At 51.3% G+C, this 20,556-nt stretch overlaps 1 protein-coding gene across 1 annotated transcript; it reads right to left on the reverse strand.

The window, feature by feature from the left end:
• Positions 1–46: 46 nt before the first annotated feature.
• On the reverse strand, positions 47–20,343 carry LOC122437018 (cytochrome P450 4B1). The gene is made up of 12 exons (XM_043461428.1): positions 20,127–20,343; positions 7,937–8,078; positions 7,711–7,755; positions 7,012–7,139; positions 6,065–6,189; positions 5,619–5,770; positions 5,358–5,464; positions 3,905–4,095; positions 1,917–2,050; positions 1,068–1,132; positions 882–964; positions 47–477 (listed from the first exon to the last, which is right to left on the reverse strand). Exons 1-12 carry the CDS (start codon positions 20,304–20,306, stop codon positions 294–296), a joined length of 1,536 nt encoding a protein of 511 aa, XP_043317363.1. The 5' UTR covers positions 20,307–20,343; the 3' UTR covers positions 47–293.
• Positions 20,344–20,556: the final 213 nt, after the last annotated feature.

A 20,556-nucleotide genomic window follows, 5' to 3' on the forward strand; every position in this document is an offset into this window, starting at 1 on the left:
GAAAGATGGACAATTTTGGGAGATCAATAAAGAATCTAGAAGCAAGTAGGTATTCAGCATGTTTGTTAAATGAATGAGTGAGCTCTGGAACACATGTGCAGTAAGCATTTATAGACATACATGTTTACATGGCATTGCCTTTGAGGTGATTATCTATCAGATGCCTATTCTGCTTCTAGTCCACAAGCCTACAGCAGAGAGGGGAACACAACTACTCTACAACCAGCTTGGAGAGGGCAGCGTCCAGGAAGAGGCCACAGATTGGGCTCTCTGGGGTCCTCATCTCAGCAGAGCTACTTCTCAGAGCCCGGGCTCAGAGGCTTCAGGTGGAGGTGGATGCCATTCTTGGAGCGTAGGACCAGTTGGGGCATCTGGATGGGTGGCTTCGAGGGATCCGGGGCAAACTCAAAACGGAGCAAGCAGAGGGCTATGACCACCTTTACCTCGTTCATAGCAAACTGCTGGCCAATACAGTTCCTGCAATGAGCAGCACAAAATGACATCAGGCTATGAGATGTCCAGAGTGATGAAAACTAGCACTCTAAGTGTCCAACAGAAATCAGTCACTATGGATGAATCATTGGCTGATCGACTGATTGGCCTGGGCTTCAGAAGCAGATCTTGGGGGCATAGTGAGGGTCCCAGACTAGGTAGGTTCACACTGTGGGTTGTGACTTAGGGGTCTCTCTTGGAATGACTCACCCACCCCACCTGCCAAAGACAAGAGTATGCTAATGACAGGAAGAGGGTCCCTTAAACTGCCCTCACGTCAGGGTCACCACACACCCAGCATGGCCCTCCTCATCCCAGAGTTCCCCCAAAGGATGTTCCATGACATCCTCCATCCTCACCTCTGGACAGGGACATTGCGCTCTCCTTACCTGGGCCCAGCAGAGAAGGGGATGAAGGCAAAGCTGTGGCGTCCAGCCACATTCTCAGGAGAAAAGCGCAAGGGGTCGAAGACCTGAGGGGGCCAGGCTTGCTTGAATATCTGCCAAGTCCCAGGGCAGGCTGACCCCACAGAAGCACACCCCCCCCCCCGAACCCCAAGCCCAGGGATGGCATACCTCAGGGTCAGGCCACACTGTATTATTCCTATGGAGGGCATAGATGTGCAGAGAAATCAGGCTGCCTGTGGGCAGAGCAGAAGCCTGGTGACCAGACAGTCCTGGGACAGCCAAGCCCACCTCCTCACAGGGTCAGAATCCCCTAACTGGTGCCCCTAACTAAGCACCAGTCCCTCCCTTAGCACTGCCAGTGACAGAAAGTTCATAACCATCCTCAACACATCAAAGTGTGTTGATCAACAGCACACCTACTTCCTTATAGCCCCAGCACCAGGTGTAGGACCTGACACAGACATTTGTAGAACAGAAAAGGAAAAGAGGACTGAACCCACCCCACCACGAGGAAGGACAGGCAAGGATTATTACCCACTTTCTCCTTTCCATTAACTGACTCTCAAGGGAAGTAGTTATTCATAATATTATGCCATCAGCAGTAACAACTACCATTCATTGGGTGCTTATTATTATTGACTCAGATCCAGAGTCAAACACTCCTTACAAAGCTACCACACACGGTTGTATAGCTTGTACATTGCCCAGCATTATAGTCTAAGTGAATGACACCTCCTGAAGCTGTTCAGGGCACAATCTGCTTGGTGGTACATGACAGCCCTGATGAATTTTGTCTCTTTAATCCTGACAACAGCCCTGTATGGCAGGGACACTTCTCACCCCCAGTTCATAGGAGACAGAGCAGAGGTGGAGAGGTTGGTGGATTTACCCACACATTGTGGAGCTAGGACTTTGATGCTGGCCGAGCACAAAGCCTGGTCTCCTCCCCTCTGGTACATGGGTAGAGAGAGCACCCACAAGGACTCTGGCTCCACCCCGAAATCTGCCCCATCCCACCTGCAGGCAGAGAGCGACCATCCACAAAGTCGACAGGCTTGCTGAGCTGGCGGTACACCTGGGGCACAGGCGGGTACAGGCGGAAGCTCTCCTTGATGCACATGGTCAGGTAGGTCATCTCCGCCAGATCGTCCCTGGCAGCAACACAAGCAGGTCTTTGTGGACTGGGGAGCAGCACAGTCCTGCGGGAAGGCAGGCCCAGCCAGAATCCCCACTTCACCGCCATCACACATCAGGGAGTCAGAGGGACACAAGCGCTCCAAGTGTCCAGGCCGGAGGTAGAGTGGACGCTCAGGTGCAGGGGCCTGGCTCCACTTTTCTCCATCCCTCCCTCATCTTCCCTGCTAGGAAGGGAAAGTACAGGATCCTAGGGGTGTATGTGCACCTGGCCATCAAAGGCAAGGTCACTCTTTCAGTGTCCCGCAGAAACCCCACAAGGGACAGTTCTTTAGGTTCTGCTTCATTCCCCATGGAGCTGGAATGGAAAGGGGTAGAGGCTGACATACATTGGCTGAATGAAGTAATAAATGCCAAATAATAACGAGCTTAGAGGGGGTGAGTAACTACATATAAATAGATGGATAGATAGATAGACAGATGGATAGATATTTCTATCTTGCCACTTGGAAGTTCAGACCTCAAATGTGCTCCAGCTATAATGACTGTGCAACAGCTTACTACAGAGCCCCAAATTCTAGGGTTTATTCCCCCAGTCCTCATTTTTCATTTGTGTTCTACATTTAATTGAATGTGTCCTTTAAGTTGCTTCAAGATTGAGATGGAATAAAATGAAAATTAAATAAATGTTTCAACTCCCTCCCTTCAGGCTGTGTTCACACTGTTCCCCAACCCAGAGCACCCCGAGCACCCAGCTCTCGCCCTTGGCCTTTCTGAGCTTCACACATCTCTTTAGAAAGCCAACTTGGGCCCACCACTTTTGACTCCTCTGTTCTGAACATGGGGCTGCTCAATCTTACCCCACTCTGTGGTTTTCTCTAGCTTTTTGCTTCTGCAAGTTTGTCCTTCTAAAAACTCCCCCAGGGCAGTATTGGCCACTCACCCTCAACCCCCACACTCCTAACAGCATCTAGCACTTGGCTGGACACCCCAGGATGCTTCCAACCTCTGACCAGTAAAACCACATCCTTCAAATCCCAGATCCTGGAATTCTAAGTCAGTCTCCCTCAGTGAGTCTAAAGTTTCTCCCCTCGACTGAGCATTTTCTGTGGCCCCTGCTGTGTCCTATCCCTGGGCTGCAGGTAACACAGGACTCGAAAGCCCAAGAGGAAGAGGCAGGCAGAGGCGGGGCAGAGGGCACAGGCAGGAGGGGGGCCAGTCAAAATTGCCAAAGATCATTCTCCAGAGAGAGGTCAGCATCAATCAGTGTCATGATAGTGAGCTCAAGCTTGAACGAAGAAACAAAATAGTTGTAAGTTTCTAAGTGATGAAGTTTGGGCAACAGCCTTTTCTTCTTCATCAGAGGAGTCTAGAGGCTGCACATGGCCATCCAAAAGCAGGTGGGAGGGAATCAGCTCTTCCTGCTACCCCAGCTCTGTTCATCCTCAGTTTTCTTTTTTGTTGTTGTTGTTTTTTGTTTTTTTGTTGTTGTTGTTGTTGTTGTTTTATTTTATTTTATTTTTTTTTTATTCTTTGAATCAGCCATGGATTTACATGTATTCCCAATCCCGATCCCCCCTCTTTCCAGTGCTCCCTGATCTATCTGGGAACCCAGAAGAGTAGCCAGGTTCTGCCATCAGAGGGAGCCAACCTAAAAGTCAGCCTCTTGACCACCTTTACAAGACACATCTGAAAATGGTCTGAGGTGAGAGAAAGGGCTCGGGGCTGTGTCCACGCATAGCTTCCCCCCAAAATCCACAGTCTGGAGGGGAAAATGACAAGGGCTAACTGCCCTCGCCTGGTTTCCAGGATGGCCCTATAGGTGCAGCTCTTCCCTCGGGCAGACTGGGCTCACCCACAGCCTCACTCACCACTTCAAGGAGTCCCGGTCCCCAAGAATCTCTTGAATCTCTTCCCGACAACGACGCTGGTGCTCGGGATACAGGGACATGCAGTAGAGAACCCATGAGATGGCACTGGTGGTGGTGTCATGGCCTGCGAACATGAATGTGTTCACCTCGGCCCGGAGGTCTTCATCTGACAGCTTGATGCCTTCTTCATCCTGAGTCAGGAAAGCACAATGGGACAGCCCAAGGCATGTGAGGTAGGTTCCAACAAGGCCTTACAAGAGTAGCTGTCAAATGAAGGTCTGGGAGAGGGAAGGAAATTCCTTTTCAGACTAGGGGTTCGGACCATCCTCTTGATTCCTATCTGTTCTCCCAAGGCCAGCTTGGATGACTCCTACTCCAGGAAGCCTTCTTTGATCCCTCTGGCCAAATGACTTGTGACCTTACCCAGTCCTATCAATTTGGCTCACCTGACACGCACAATGCCTTCTGGAGGAGGAAGAGGTCTTTGTCAACATCTACCTCCTGTCCCTGCCAACTGTGAGAGTCAGGAGGCCAGGGCTAGGGCTTTCTCAGCGTCTGCATCCCTAGCATGAGAACTAATGCAGAGTAGGGCTCAGTGAGCTTGTGGAGTGAAAGGACCAACTGAATGAGTGAATAAATAAATGCTGCTGCGGGTGCTCAGTCACTTCAGTCATGTCCGACTCTATGTGACCCTATGGACTCTAGCCCCACCCAGGCTCCTCTGTCCATGAGATTCTCCAGGCAAGGGTACTGTAGTGGGTTGCCATGACCACCTCGAATGAATGAATGAGTAATGTATAAAGTCTAAGGTTCTAGGTTGCTAAGATTCTTCACAGTCTTCGAAGGCTGGAATTGGTCTTCTGTTTCATGTAGACCCAGTCTCCCTGCCACTATATCTCTCCCCAGCACCACACCAGTCACCTTCCCACCTCTGAGCCTTTGCTGATATATACCATGGGACAAGGGCTTCCCAGGTAGCTCAGTTGGTCAAGAATCTGCCTGCAATGCAGGAGACTCCAGTTTGATTCCTGGGTCAGGAAGATCCCCTGGAGAAAGGATAGGCTACCCACTCCAGTATTCTTGGGCTTCCCTGGTGGCTCAGACAATAAAGAATCCACCTGCAATGCTGGAGATCTGGGTCCAAGCCCTGGGTTGGGAAGATCCCCTGGAGGAGGGCATGGCAACCCACTCTAGTATTGTTGCCTGGAGAATCCCCCAAGGACAGAGGAGCCTGGCAGGCTACAGTCCACGGGGTTGCAAAGAGTTGGACATGGCTGAGTGACAGAGCACAGCCCAGCACCACAGGACAAGAAACGGGTCATATTTGCTGGGGAAAGAGAGGAAAGATGCTTAACAGCCCCTGCTGCTGTCCAGGGAGCCCTGTCCCAGGAGGACAGCCTGAAGACCCGTGTCAGGGTCTTTCTTAGGCAAGGGTGGGTGACTGCACACTCACCCGGGCCCCCAAGAGAATGTCCAGGAAGTCTAGGTGCCTCTTGCTCTGTATCTTCTCCCGCTCTTTCTCGTTCTGGAGAGCTGCTTTCCGTTCCCTGATGACCTGGTCTGGGCCGGGAGCACAGGGTGTCACTGCCTGGGGACCCACCCTCTGCCCAAGAGGGGAACAGAGGTCTTGCAATGGGAGGGGTCCCCCAGGGGCCGGGAGGAGCTAGACCAGGACCTAGGCCTCCTGTGGGAGGGCGGTGCAGGAAAGGCCCACCTGCGTGGTCATGGGCCACCTGGCAGGCCCGCAGGAAGCGGCGGCCATGCGGGGTGAGAAAGTAGATGAAGTCATTGTGGTACTGGAAGGAATCGATGCGCTGCTGCATCAGCAGTGTGAGTTCACTGACCGCCAGGTAGTAGTTACTGTCCCTGCACAGTGGAGGGAGGGAGAGATGCTGAGACCCTGACCCGCAGCAGAGCCCCCGAGGGAGTGGAATCCAGTTCCAAGCACTGCACTCTCTGCCCGTCCTCTCCCCACCTCCCATGAAGCCCCATCAAGCCTCCCATGAAAGCCATGGGAAAGGCCCAGCTCCACCTGAGCTGGGGCTCCCTAGAGCAGGACCCCCCTCTCCTCTCAGACCAGGGCCCAGGAGTCCTGTCACCTCATACACCCTTTGAGCCGACCCGGGTAGAGACCGTGGTCAGCCCCCAGGGCCCGCTGACCTGTCGTTCAGGCCACTGGTTCCTTTGCCAAAGGTGCATTTCATGAGCGAGTCCAGCGCCATGTGGCCCACATCACAGAAGATGTCAAAGCTCTTTTGCTCACGAGCCTTTTTCTCCCATTTGTCCTAGAGCCCAGAGATGGAAGGTGATGTGGGGGAGGGAGCCCGCCAGGCTGGGTGTCCCACCTTGCCCGCAGGACCCACCACTGTCCTCCCCACACACGCTCCGTGTCCCTGGCTTGGCTTCCATCCTGCTCTTATGGGTGGGGAGTGGGGGGTGGTTCAGGCTCGGAGGGCAGAACCCACAGGCAGCCTCACCCAGCACACACAGCCAGGGCAGCTGTGTATGAGGGAAGAGGAGGGCCAAGAGGTGGTAAGCTCCCCAGCACAGTCTGTGTGCGTCAGGCCTGCAGTGATGCTGGGGGGTCGGGAAGGGTGTAGTCTCTTGCAAGCAGAAAGGCTAGCCCAGGTAATCTAGCGGATTATCCAGCTGTGAGGCTCTGAGCCTAACTCCTGACCCCTGACCCCCAGCATCCATTTCAGAGTTACCCTTGACATTATTTCAGGCAGTTGTGCTAGGCCGAGGATGAGGAGACACATTTTAGATATGAAAGGTCTTCCTAATATTCTCAAATACAGGCAGCCCTCCAGTCTGCTACGGTAGGAGCTTTCTTGGGGTCTCGCAGAGGCCCTTTGATGTGGGAAGAGGGAGTGCTGGTCTCCCGGTGGAGACAAAAGCTAGGGCTGTCGGGCAGCTTGGGGCATCAGCACGTTGTCAGCACACAGCCGGCAGTAGGTATCAGGCAGAGCAAGGCTCACACTGCTGCTGCAGGCAGAACAGGGCCTCGGGCCTCAGCAGTTCTCCTCACTGCCCTCTCCCAGGAGAAACTGGGGGCGGGGGGCTGGCCCTGCAGCACAGCCTCCAGGATCCTGGCACAGGGAGCTCACCAGCATGACACGTGCAGACTCGGCGAACACGGCCACATAGGGCTTCAGCACATCATAGTGGAAGCCAGGTGTGAGCAGCTTGCGATGCTGGAACCACTTAGGCCCTTGGAGAACCAGCAAGCCTTTCCCTGGGGAAGGCATGGGAGAGGGACAGCTGGTCAGTTCACACAATCCTGCCCCACCCCTGGCAACCTGGGATCAAGCACATGCCACCCCGCCTAACCCTACTCCCATCCTCCTGATCAGCCTGGCATCCAAACCCAGGTCTGCCTTTCAGTCACCCAGCCTCACAACCTCTGGTGACATCAGCCTGGGTCCTGTCTTTCCACACTCCTTTCCACGGGTCCTTGCCCCAGCCAGCACCACCAGTAAAATCTCCTCCGATCACCTGTAGTGCCACCTCCTCCAGGAAGCTGTTCCTCACACTAAAACATTGCCCAGAGCCTTTGCCCTGCCTGCCCAGGAAAGAGGACACCCTGGCAGGACAAGTTGCCTGAGCTCCACCTCTCAGGCAGCCCGGAGTTCTCCTGCCTCCTCCGCTATTTCCTACTGAGAAGCTGAGCTTAGGGTGGCAATGTGGGGCCAGGTGGTCTGGTGGATGGAGTAACCATAAGAGTGGACACTGGGCAAGGAGGGATCAGGCAGGGAAGGCTCCTGGTCACCCAGCACCAAGGACAGGGAGGGCAAGTGCCTACTCACCAATCCACTGGAGGAAGAAGTCATACAAATCTGGGGCCTTAGGGTCTATAACAGAAAGAGAAGCTTGGTCAAATGGGGACTGGGGGATTCCTGGAGGATGTTTGGTGATTTATAGGGTAGGGACCTCACCTGCCCAGATTTAGGGTGCAGGCCCAGGACCCCTCCCCACATGGCATCCTGAGCCCTCTGCTCTCAGGAAGCTCCAAATTCTCCCAGGAGTCCTTACCTCCTCGACTGTATACAGCTTTGGCATAGTCAGGATCATAGATGTTCAGGAAGCCAAGAAATTGTCCAAGCCAGAGTTGGTGGGCGTAAGGGAACTGGTGAGTCCAGGACACCACCTTGTCCAAACTCCCGGTCTGCTGGATCTGAAATAGCAACAGAAGGCCAGGCCACTCAGGAACCCAGCATCACCAGCCAGGCCAGCAGGGAAGAGAGGAGACTGCCTGGGAAGGTGCAGGGAGCACCCCTCCCTCCTCCTGCAGTCCTTCCCTCCCAGCCAGTCACAGTCCTACACATCTCTGGGCTCAGTCCTCTCTCCAGCCCCAGAGCCACTGCTCTAAGTTCAAGCCATGCTTTATTGCCCCTGGGTAAGCACAGTAACCCCAAACTGGTCAGCTTACTTCCATCTGGTACCTGCCACCAACCTATCTCCACTGCAGCCAAAAAGAGGTTTCTTTCAGCATCAAAGTTTTCATTAGAAAGAGAATTCCATCTTGTTGTTCGATATACCTCAAAATCACCTCGATTCCACCCCTAAATCATGGGGCACTTTTTTTTTTTAATTGAGGACATACTATGTGCAGAGCACTGACTAGATGTCTCAGGGGAATGAGATAAACATAGTCCTTCCCATTCACTCTGGGGGGGAAGAGTGATAATAAACAAGTCAACAACAAAGTAAAATGACTGCAGACAGTAGTAAGTACTAACAAGGAAATAAGCGCAGTGCTGGGAGAGAGACTTAACAGGGAGACCCTGCTGAGATAGAGGAACCCAAGAGGGACTCTTGTTGGAGAGGACATTCAAGGTCACACTGAAGGACGATACTGGAGCTGACCGTGTGAAGAGTAAGGGAGAGCACTCTGAGGCAGAGGGAGCAGCAAGCAGTATCTAGAGTAGGAAAAAGTGTGGTGTGTCCCAGGAGCTGCCACTAGATGGGGCAGTGGCCGGAGACGAGGCGGGAGAGACCAACTTTGGAGGTTTTTCTGACCACATCTACTCACCCAGAGCTGCCTTATGTGAGTGCGGTATATGATAAATACCCTTCCAAGATATGCCTTTTTTATTTAAGATATTTGATGGCTCAGATGGTAAAGCATCTGCCTACAATGAGGGAGACCCGGGTTTGATCCCTGGGTTGGAAAGATCCTCTGGAGAAGGAAATGGCAACCCACTCCAGTACTTTTGCCTGGAAAATCCCATGGATGGAGAAGCGTGATAGGCTTCGGTCTATGGGGTCGCAAAGAGTCGCACACGACTGAGTGACTTCACTTTTTTCACAGTGTTTCCAACAACTGCCTAGTATTCCACTTCAGGGGTATACCATTATGTATTTATCCATTTTACCCTATTTTGAAGGAGCCTTTTAGAAGTACACTTTAAACTCTCCAGTGGCCTGCCCATGGGTTAGCGCCATAGTTTGGGAGACAGTATAGTAACAACTAATCTTCATTAAGCACCTGCTGTGTGCCAGGCCTTCTTCTAAGCACCTTATAGCTTGACTCATCACATCCTCAAAACCATTCTTCCCATTTCAGGGAAAAGTGAAGTTTTTCAGTCATGTCCAACTCTTTGTGACCCCATGGACCATATCCCACCAGGCTACTCTGTCCAAGGGATTTTCCAGGCAAGAATACTGGAGTGGGTTGCCATTTTCTTCTCCAGGGGATCTTCCTGACCTAGGGATTGAACCCAGGTCTCCCGCATTGTAGGCAGACGCTTTACCATCTGAGCCACCAGGGAAGTAAGAGGAGCCTAAGTACAGAGATCTGAGGTTGCTTCCCAAGAACTCACAGCAATCTTTGGAGCCTGACAGACCTGGGTTTGAATATTGATTTCCCCTATCTTTCAGATTTGTGAACTTCGGCAAGTCACTGTGGCATTAATGAACACACAGGCAGGCATGTCATTAGTTGAGGTCATGTGGATCCTGGGCAAGGGAAGCCCTTGACTGACCAGAAGTTTCCTCTCCTTCAAACCTTCCCTCCCATTCCCAATATCTTCCTCCAAGCCTCATCCCTGCATCGCCTGCACACATCCTCCTCCTCAATGCCCCTAAATTGCACTAAACAGTATGGTCTGAACATGCCCTAAGGTACTTCCAACTGTGGGTAAAGCATTCACCAAACTTTGTCTCATGTTACAAGGTAAACTGACCCTTGAGTTACACTCTCCAACCCATTCCCCCGGAAACTTGACAACTGTAGAACATCAACTGTGTTGCTAGGCAACATAGCTATGGCCCAATGAACCCTGGGAGGTAAATAACATCTGGACTTGGAAGAACCATGAACACCTGATGAGAGCACCATGCTTTGGGCTTCTCTGAGTGTGGTGACTCTGGTAATGTGCATGACCTTGCAGGACACTTGGGACTGCTAGTGGACACAGGGATTCAGTGGGACTTGGAGATTCGAAAACAAGCTTGACCCACATCCAGGATGGGGAGCTTGTCTCCCTGCCTTTGGCTGGCCCCTGAGGAGCAGACAGTGGCTGATGGCTATGAGGAGGTTGTGAGGAATGCCTGATGTCGCCTTGCTGGCTGGCTGCCCACATCCTTGGAGGAGATGGATGCTAACTGTGCCTCTGGTAGCCTTGTGAGTCTGAGTGCTTGAAACTAAGTTGACCTCTTGGGGTGTGGCATCATCTCTGAGCATTTGTTATATACCATTCCTCGCTCTTTGTACACCCTCTACCCAAGAAAGCCCATTGATGTTCTGTCTGTACCTTGGCATCCAGCCTGAAGGACCTCTCCAGGGACCTCTCTAACCTTCCACCAGCTGACATCTCTGCCTCCTCTGGACCTCTCCAGCCCTACTAGGGCCTTACCCGTATTCTGCCTTGCTTTTTATCTAAGACCCAAAAAATTTAATAAAACTAACATTTGGCATTCACTGAGTATTTGATGTGTTCAGATACTGAGCTAATGCTGCATGCAAATTCTTTTATTTAACTCTCAGGAAATTCTATAAGGTAGGCACCTTCATAATCCCTACTTCAGAGTTGAGAACAAGTCAACTATGAGAAGCTTAGTCACGCAGCTGGTTCTCAATAGACCTGTGATTCACACCCAGGACCCCTGACCTGACCCCACCCGTGGGCCGTGAGTTTTGCAAGAGCACAGGTCATATGTGGGGCATCCCTGGGTCACTATGGAGCTCAGCAGGGGGCTCCGGATACAGAGTATACTTGATAAACAGTGTGCTGGATGAACAGAATGAAAAAGGAGCTGACAAAGAAGACCAGAAAGGAGGGAGAAAGCACACAAAGCATCTGGCTAGTCTAAACATTGGCCAGAGATAGGCCATCTCATGAAGAACCAGTCCAAGTCTCACTCAATCTGGGGAGTCCAAGAAGAAAGGCCACCATTAGCACTTCCTGTGTGGTAAACAGTACTGCAGATTTTCTTTTTGTTTTCCCAGATGACCCTAGCCTGCCTACCCTGGCTAAAGTCCAGATTCACTGTTCATTTCCACATTCTTTCTCACGAAATAGGGGATGGGAGGGGACAGATATTATTGTGTATCTCCCATAAATCAGGTGCTACAGGAGTGAATTCATAGATCACTTCAGGTACCTAATACAGAGCAATTATTCCCATCTTACAGATGAGAAAACTGAGGCTCAGAGGTGTGAACTGACTTGCACTTTGCTTGTAGGTTAGTAGTACTCTGACTCGGGTTAGAGCCCCACGTTCTCTTCCCCATACTGAAACCTGTCAGGGTTGGGTTGCTGTGTTCAGCTATATAAACTGTACACTGCACAATCCTAGGGTGTGCCGTTCATGACAAGGTCTGTGCAAGGACTGGCCCAGCTTTTCCTCCTTGTAAAGTTTCTTTTCATAGTCCTCACCCACTCAATTAATCTATGTTGTATCTTCCAGGAAACAACCTTGAAGAAGAACACAGGACATTTGAAAATTTAGCCCCAGGAATCCTTGTCTAGACCAAGCCGCTTCTCCCAAAGGGGGACTGGGCTTGGCTACTTTGGCCTCCAGCCAATCATCTGTGGTTTTTCTAGGGTTCCTCTCCTTCCAGGCCCTCTGTAGAGTCCTGTGTAATCTCCCCATTGAGCCTTTCCCCCTCTGCCTCTGAACTCATTATTCTGAGTTCAACCCAAGGGCGTTTTAAGAATTTCACTGCCCTTGTGAACACAATGTCCAAAAGGTTACAAGTGAGCAACATTATCTCTGCCGATCAGTAAAAGGGGACCTTCCTTCTGGTGTCCCTGACCTCTTTCTTGCTTCCCTCTTGTTTAGTATCCCTGGAAATAATCCCTTCCTCCCGTGTCCCTCTTATTTTTCCATCTGTGCTCCTGGGTTTTCCTTGCTGACTTTTTGATTACCATGACAGTGTCCTTTCTCTCCATCCCTCTCAAGTTCAATTGACAGGGGACAAGAAGAGGCTTAAATCACAAAGTCAGACTCACAGAATCTCAGGGTTGGAAGGAACCCTTGGCTGATCTGGTTCATCTGTGCCTCATGTTTCTCCTCATTAGCTGTGAGTATCCCCCTGGCCCGCAGCATCCCCACCCAGGACGGAAGATTTGACCTCATGCTGACACATAGCACACGCACAGCACATACACAGCCTGAGCAAGCTTTGCCTCCCCACACCCAGATTTCTTCTGCATGCCCTTGATCACCCCAGGAGCCTGGCAGGAGTGAGGATAGCTCTTGGTACCTGGCCCCACTAGTGGAGCGGTTGCCCCATCAAAAGGGCTGGGGCATCCTCTCTCAAGGGGTCATGGCTCCTCGGCTAGCTTCTCTGGGTTACATAACTGGACATCTCAGATCAGTCCTCAGATGACCCAAGTTGGGACGCCTACAGGACTCTGAGGTCTAGGCCAGCTTGTTTTTCTCCAAAAGGAAGGAAGCAGGAAAAGAGCAAGTCGTGGAGATAATTCACTGACCCTGGCTCCAGAGCCACACGCCACTCGTCCTCACATTTGCAGCCATTTTAGACATCGCCAAGAGTAAACAGGAGAGAATGGGAAGAGCAAGCATGGGCACCACTTTCTTCTCTGCCTCCTCAGAACTGGAGGAAGTTTTGCTCTGAGGAGTAGATCTGAAAGAGATCTCAACATTGCCACACCACAGTCCTTCTTTATGGGTGGGAATGGTACATTCCAAAGACAAAGATGACCATTCCACAGGAGTTAGGCCGACTGGGATTCTGACAGAGGCACTTTCTGCTCCCCCTCCTTTTAATGAGCCTGCCCAAGTCGTCAGTCAGTTGAGCCAAATCTCAGAAGGTGAGTGTTCAAGAAACAAGAAACCCGCTTAGCCAGTCTGCTGCAGCCTCAGCTCTCCCATGGGGAATAAACAAATCTGTTCACAAAATGGGGTAGCAGTTCAGAAAAACAAATTGTTAAGGAGGGGAGGGGATGGGCTTTCCTCTTCCTCAGCCTGCGCGGCTCCCTTGACGCAGGTCATGCTGATCTCCGGTTCCCAGAACCCAGAGTTGCCTGGCCCAGCTCCTTCGCCATGTGGGAACTTCTGCCCCCAGAGCTCGAACATCTCAAGCAACCAAGAACTTACTGCTTTTCAAAATGTAGTCCCAACCATCTCTGGATCATCTTAATTCTTACTTCCCTGGCAGTCCACTGCTGAAGACTCCCCACTCCCAGTGCAGAGGGCACGGGTTCAATCCATGGCCAGGGATCTAGGCTCCCCCATGCCACACAGTGTGGCAAAAAAAAAGAAAAAGATTTAAAAATTAAATAAAATAAAAATTAAAAAAGACTCCTTAGTCACCGAACTAAAAGCTGCCAGCTTGTGGCCTTCCCCATGAGTGTGCAGTCTGCTCTCTGGGGCTACACAGGCTTCTACTGTCGCTTGGGAGTTGGGGGCCAAATCCTCCTGGGTCTGCTCTCCTCCAGTAAGGACATTCCTAGATGCCCTAGGGTGCTATAGTCTTCCCCACTCCATGTGCCCTGCCCCGCCCCATACACACACCAGATTCATGAGCACTCAGCATGTTTGTGAGCCCCAGGCAGTGTCAAGGACAGCAAATCTGTGTAGTCAAAGCCAGAGGGGTTGGGAGTGCTTGACAAGAAGCAAAAATTGAGATGAGGCAGCATCCCTGAAAAAAACCATGAAAATCAGTGAGAAAAAAAAGACTCAATTTACACAAACTCTTTGGCGATTCAGCTATGAGAATGAGCAGGGAGCCATGGGGAGCTTGGAGGAAGGGATCTATGCGTGATGCTCCAAGGAGCAGAGAAATGGTTTCCCCCAACTCTAGAGACAAGTAAGTGACTTTATCCTCCATCTTCCCTTTCAGAGAAAAGTATACTACTGCACATGTATCTGTGAATGTATGTGAATGCATAACACATGGAAGCAACCCCTGGCTCAACAGAAGGAGCTTGGGAAGCTTTGGATGAGGTTGACACAGGTCATCTCGACTCTTCTAGCACCACATATTGGCTGGGAAGTATGGTGGGCCTTGCCCAGTGACACACAACTCTCAAGTCTAGGTTTTTCAGTCCCAAAGCCTGCGTATGCTTGGCCTCCAACACCTGTCTCTGTCTTCAGCACCAAAGATAAACTCCAGCACCAGGAATAACCAGGTTGGAGCGGAGCACAGGAAGCAATCCAACACCTAAGAAGACAGAAGGGCAGAGATCCAAGAGGCACCCAGGAGTCCAGGGGAGTGTAAACATTGGCCCTCACCCTGTTGAGTGGCTTTGCTGCCCAGAGTTGGGTCTCCCAGGGATACACTCACACATTCAACAAACGGGCATGGAGCACCCACTCTCAACGCCAGGACCTGGTGCTAGTTCCCAGGGACATAGTGTGAACAGGACAAAGCCCTGCCCTCCCCAAACTTACTTGCCAAGTAGGGGGAAAGGAAATCAACAAGAATCAAATACATCAGGCATACAATTTCAGGTAGTGGCAACTCTTGGAAGAAATATAAAGCAGAAAAGAGGTGCTATTGTAGACAAGGGATTAGAGGATCAAGGAAGCCCTCTCTTAGGTGACATTTGAGCAGAGGTTGACAGAAATACCTTCTAGAAAGCCTCATATTATTGGCCACAATCTGCCCCTCAAAAAATTCTTTTTCCTCAACTATCTCTCCACCCCTCTACTCCTTGCTCCTCGTAATGCAGCCTTGCTCTGTTTCACAGAGAAAAGTAGAACCTTTCAGAAAAGAGATCCCTTTTCTGATCCCTAAAGTCAGCTATCAGACCTGAAGAACCACTGCCTGCTCCCAACTTTCTCTCCTATTCCAGCAGAGGAGGTATCCAGGGCTTGTCCAAGGTCACTCCCTTTGGATTTCAACCCTCCCCTCAGGTACCGTCAGTCCCTCATCTCTTGCCTAACACAGATCCCACCCTCTCCCAGCTCCTTGCCATTTGGCATTTAAAACAAGGTCAAGTCTCTCGCCCTTGACCAAACAAAGCCTCCTTTGGTTCGCTTCCTCCTCCAGCTAACAACTGTTGCCCTCCTCCCTTCATAACCCAATTTCTCAAATGGGCTGCCTCCCGGGTTTCCACTTGCTCCTGCCTCAGCCCCCACCTCTCCAACAGCAATGGGACATGGTCAGCTCCCCCATCTCTCTTGAGCTCTCTCCTGGTTGTCTTCCTCCCTCTCTTGATGCCCCATCTCAGCAGCTCCTCACCTATCATTTGTTAATCAAAAACTGAGGCTCCCCAAAGTCCAGCCTCTAGTCTGCTCCCAAGCTGCACCGTCTCCCTAAAGGCTCTCACCTACTTCCATTGCCTCCTCTGGCATCTACCTGACTGGTTCCTAAATGGATCTCTCATCCCAGCTTACCTTTCTCCTGAGCTCCAGAAACATGACCAGTCACCCCCTCGATATTTCTGCATAACATCCTCCAGGCCCCTCAAGCTCAGCATTTCTGAATGTGAACACAGCATGTTTGCCCCCCAAATCTGCCCCTCCTCACGTACCTAGGGATGGAAACACCATCCATGCTGATACCAACCAGAAACAAGGAATGATGTTTTCTCTGAGACTTATATTAATACTGAGGGAGACGCCCTGTGGAAGCTGCCCCTCTCCCCTGCAGATCCACGAAGAGACTTTTACATTGGAATCAGCTAACCAGAATTCAGAGAACCAAATGTAGCTGTTCTGGGGTTGGGGGCTGGTGTGGGGAGGAGGGAGGTCCTGCCAAGAAACACCCCAAATCCAGAACCTAAGGTTCCCATACCCAGACACTGACAGGTGCTGTCAATCCCTGAACCCCTGCTTCCTGGGTCTCAGATCCCCACATTTCTACACATAGACAGACACAGAAATTGATTCCTCAAGGCTACATAGCACTCTTGCGGCTCAGGGATCCTTTCTCTCTTTAGGTTACTTTGCCAAATTCTGCGCTGAGTCAGCTGTGTTGATGCCACAGTCTAACAAAGCTCCCATAGCAATCCTATGTCCCCCTTCTCCTGGTACATGAAGGGAGTCTCCCTTACATCTCATATCTGGCCACGGTGAAGGCGTCAATGCCTCCTCTTCCCCCATGCCCACAACACCAAGACAGCCTGTTCTGCCTCTCATTTCCCTCATCCAGCTGGCTCATGTCATCAACAGTGCCCCAGCCTCCACCCTACTCTCCCTGCCAATCTAGCCTTTACCCAGAAGCTAAAGTTTATCTTTCTACCACACAAATCTGAGCTCTTCACTCCCTTGCATTAATCCACTCCCTGCTTCCCTGTTGTGCTCACAATAAAGCCTTTTGACCTGGCCTATGAGGTCCCATGTGATCTGTCTCCAACCCCACTCCAGTTTTATTTTCTCCTCTTTGCCCTCTCTCTCACCCCTCCAGAAGCGCAGAACTACCCATGCAGGCACATATAAGACTTTGAGAGACAAACATTTGTTGAACAAATTAATTTCTTAAACACACAGTGCTCTTTGTGGCCTCTCCCTTTGGTATCATAATAGGTATCATCTTCCTCCCTTCCTTCCGCACTTTCATGGACTGCTACATCCAGATTCTTCTCCGTCTCGGCACAGCAACCCCTCCCTGGGCCCTAGGATCTGGAACACTGTGCTGTGTTATCTCTCTCTCGCAGACCTGGTTCCCCTAGGGCCCAGCTCCAGTCTTGTTCCTTCCTCCTCTGGCCTCAACATAGGGCCAGACCCAGAGTAATTGGTCAGATAATGCTAGCTGCTTGGGAACAAAAGGACCTTATCTGGCTCCCGAAGACTGGGTTGATTTAAGAGGAAGGAAGAGGATGAAGAAAGCAAGTGCTTCCTTGTGTTTTGCAGCAAGAGTCTGCCTACGATGACTGACACGTGATGTCTATCTGCCCAGCAGTTTGCAGGGTGAAGTGAAGTGAAGTCGCTCAGTCATGTCCAACTCTTTGCGACCCCATGGACTGTAGCCTACCAGGCTCCTCTGTCCATGGGATTCTCCAGGCAAGAATACTGGAGTGGGTTACCACTTCCTTCTACCTATACTTTATCTCTGTCGATCCTCTTCCAACCCAGCAAGGTAAAAAGGCTTTTCTCAATGTGGAGAAAAGGAAATGGAAGCACAGAGAGGAAGCATGGTGAAGGCCCATGACCAATGTCTTTTGAGTGAAAACAAGCCACATCCCCAGGCCAGCGCTCTTCACTAACCTGCACATGGTCAAGGGAACCATCCTAGCAATGAGCAGGACCAGGGAAGAGGGCTTTTATAGTCTCAGGAAATCACCTGCCCTGGGCTTGGAGTTGGCATTCTCCTTTCTCTCCTTCCAACACAGATTAGAGCCTTGGGCCCCTCCCGGGGGCCCCAACTTCCAGTCAACAATATGGCTGAGCACCTATTATGTGCTGGGTCCTCTCTGGGCCCCAGAGTGGAATGAGGTAGACCCTGAAAGAATCCCCCTGCCTCAAGGTGATGCATTCTAAGAATTGAGGGGGCTGACCGGTAGAGGACAGACTATAACTGGCAGCCAAGAGGGGAGAAGTGAATCCTGAAGGACATCTCTTCCCGGCCCCTGGGGCCCTTCCTTTTACCACCAGTCCTCCTCCTTCCTTTCCTACTTCCATCACCATGAGGCCCGAGAATCAAACATGCAGTTACTCTGTACAGACTGACCATGTCCTGATCAGTCATGGACTGATCAGCAGACAAGTCCATTCATCTGAGAGCAGAGGTGCCAAGCCCTGGAAGAATGCAGGGGTGTTGAGCCTGCCATGGTTCCCCAGGAAATATTTGTTGTGTCTGAGAGAAACCACCCGTCCAGGCCTTGCCCACCCTTCCTGGCGCCAAGACCCTTCAGATACTTGTGTGAGAGCCAAGACGCCAAAGCTAAGTTGTGTTCCAGGTCCTTAATATATTCTCAAGGTGAGGGCAGGAGCATCCGGGGGAAAGAGGGCAGACAGCACTGATATGGGGGTCACGGAGCAAGGTCTCTGTCCAAGGAAAGCCCACAGGCTGTTGGCAAATCCAGCTTTGATGGAGGCAAGGAGAAAAGGAGGAGACACGAGAGGAAAGGGATTGAAGGTCTCCCTAAAAGCCTCTCTTTCCCACATTTGGGTCATACCTCAACCTTCTCATGAAGAAAACATCCCTGTACTTAATACAGCCCCTCAGATAACTTCTGACCCCTCCACTTGTCTTCTCCATCATTGTCTCCTCTGTTGATACCCTGCCCTACTCTCCTATGCTCACTGTCTGTTCATCCAGTGATACCTACTTTGGGGAGGCTTGTGCTGTACCCTGAGGGGACAGGGAAGAATCAGACCAGATCTCCATGGTCAAGTGAGGATGATGAACAAGCAAACAGAAGATGACAACCATACAGGACAAGCGCTGAGATACCAAAGCTGGGGCTGATGCAAAACACTGGTGAGGCACCCCAGCCCCTAGGAGCCTGGTGGCAGCAAAGGCTCTGGTGTCTGTTTTCTCCCTAGAGAGTAAGCTCTTTGAGAGCAGAGCCTGGGTCTGATTCATCTTCCAGACCTTTCTGTCCTTTTCTGGGTGTGTCTAGGATGCAGGTATGTTACTAGGCCATCCTAAGATGACAGTTATTTGTAGAGACTTCTTACCTGAGCTTCCCCACTGGTTCAACAGTAAAGAAACTTCCTGCCAGTGCAGGAGACGCAGGTTCGATCCCTGGATTGGAATGGTCCCCTGGAGGAGGGCATGGCAACCCACTCCAGTATTCTTGCCTGCAGAATCCCATGGACAGAGGAGCCTGGCAGGCTGCAGACCATAGGGTCACAAAGAATCAGACACAACTGAGCGACTGATCACATTCTTGATCCCACCCGGAGGTAAGGCTTATCCTGAGTGTCAATCATGAAGGAAAGGCAATTCCCTAGACTCCTTCTGGGAAAAGTTTACTCAGGACGTAGTAGAAGTCTATATTCCTCCCTCAAAACCTTAACTTCTGGCAGCTATACTTACTTTTCCAAGCCTGGCTGCAGATCAAAACACTTGGGGGTGTTTTTTAACTTGGACCCCTAGCTCCAAAATGTTAGAGTCATCAGGGCTCAGGGGCCAAGGAATCTGCTTCTCCCAGATGATTCCAATGCAGCTGGCCCTTTCTGTGTGTTCAGAAACCTCTACTCTAGATCCTCATGGAGGTAGGAACTAAGAGCTCTTCCTGACATGGGGTGCTAAGGGTCCCCACCGCCCTGAGATAACTGGGAAGGATGAGTCAGAATCTGAACCAAGGAAGTTGCCTAGCCCCTGACCCAGTCCATAGGCATGGCAGGGAGAACTCCACCTCTGGGGGCACCAACTTTTTAAATGGTTCAGGAGGTCTCTCAGGGGAGAACACTTGTCCCCGCCTTCACTTCTATTTTCTGCCCTCAAAAGGGAAATATTTACAGTGTACAGAACAAGAGGATACTGATTAAGCTCTAAACAAGATTGCCTAGCTGGATCAGACTATCCGGGGAACTTTTTCCCCCAGGTTATCCCTGAGACCTTAGCAGAGCTCTCTCTGAACTTTGGGCCTCAGAATGATGGGGAGGAGTCTGTGGCCCTTCTGGATTCCAGCTTTTAAATGCCGCCCCCCATTCCCCACCCCCACCTGAGGCCAGCTTGGAAAGTGAGAGTGGGGGGGGGGACCCAGTGGGAAAGATGAATTGGAATCACGGCTCACAGAACCCCATTCCTCTGCCCAAGCATAGGATCTCCTTCCATGGCCCCCAGCAGGTTAGGCCAGACTCCCAGATGGGAAGGAGGCTGGTTTCTTTCTCTATCCTCTGCCCAGTCACTTACCTCAAGGGCATGCCCAAAGAGCCAGTGGGTGGGGGGCCCTGAGAATCTGTCCATAGCCCTGGCTAGCATCTGCCTCCGCAGCAGCAGGCGAATGAGCTTAAGGAAGACTAAGACCGAGACCAGTCCAAAAGCCCACAGGCTCAGGTGGGAGAGACTCAGGGAGAGCAAAACAGGCACCATGGCTGGAGTCGCAGTCGCCCAGGTTTCTGCCTGCCTCCTACTGCCCTCAAGTTCCCTTATACTATGAGCCCTGGCACCCTGCCAGCTCCCACTCCAGCCACGCCCTGCAATCAGAGACAGCCCAGGCTGGGCTGAGCTCCACAGGGCAGAGACAACAGTCTCCAAATTCACAGACAACAGAGGAGACAGCCTGGCTGATTTTTACCAAAACTCAAATGAAGAAAACTAGATAATGGGCTTCAAAGAAACG

Source organism: Cervus canadensis, chromosome 2 (assembly GCF_019320065.1).
Source record: "Cervus canadensis isolate Bull #8, Minnesota chromosome 2, ASM1932006v1, whole genome shotgun sequence".
NCBI lineage: Eukaryota > Metazoa > Chordata > Mammalia > Artiodactyla > Cervidae > Cervus > Cervus canadensis.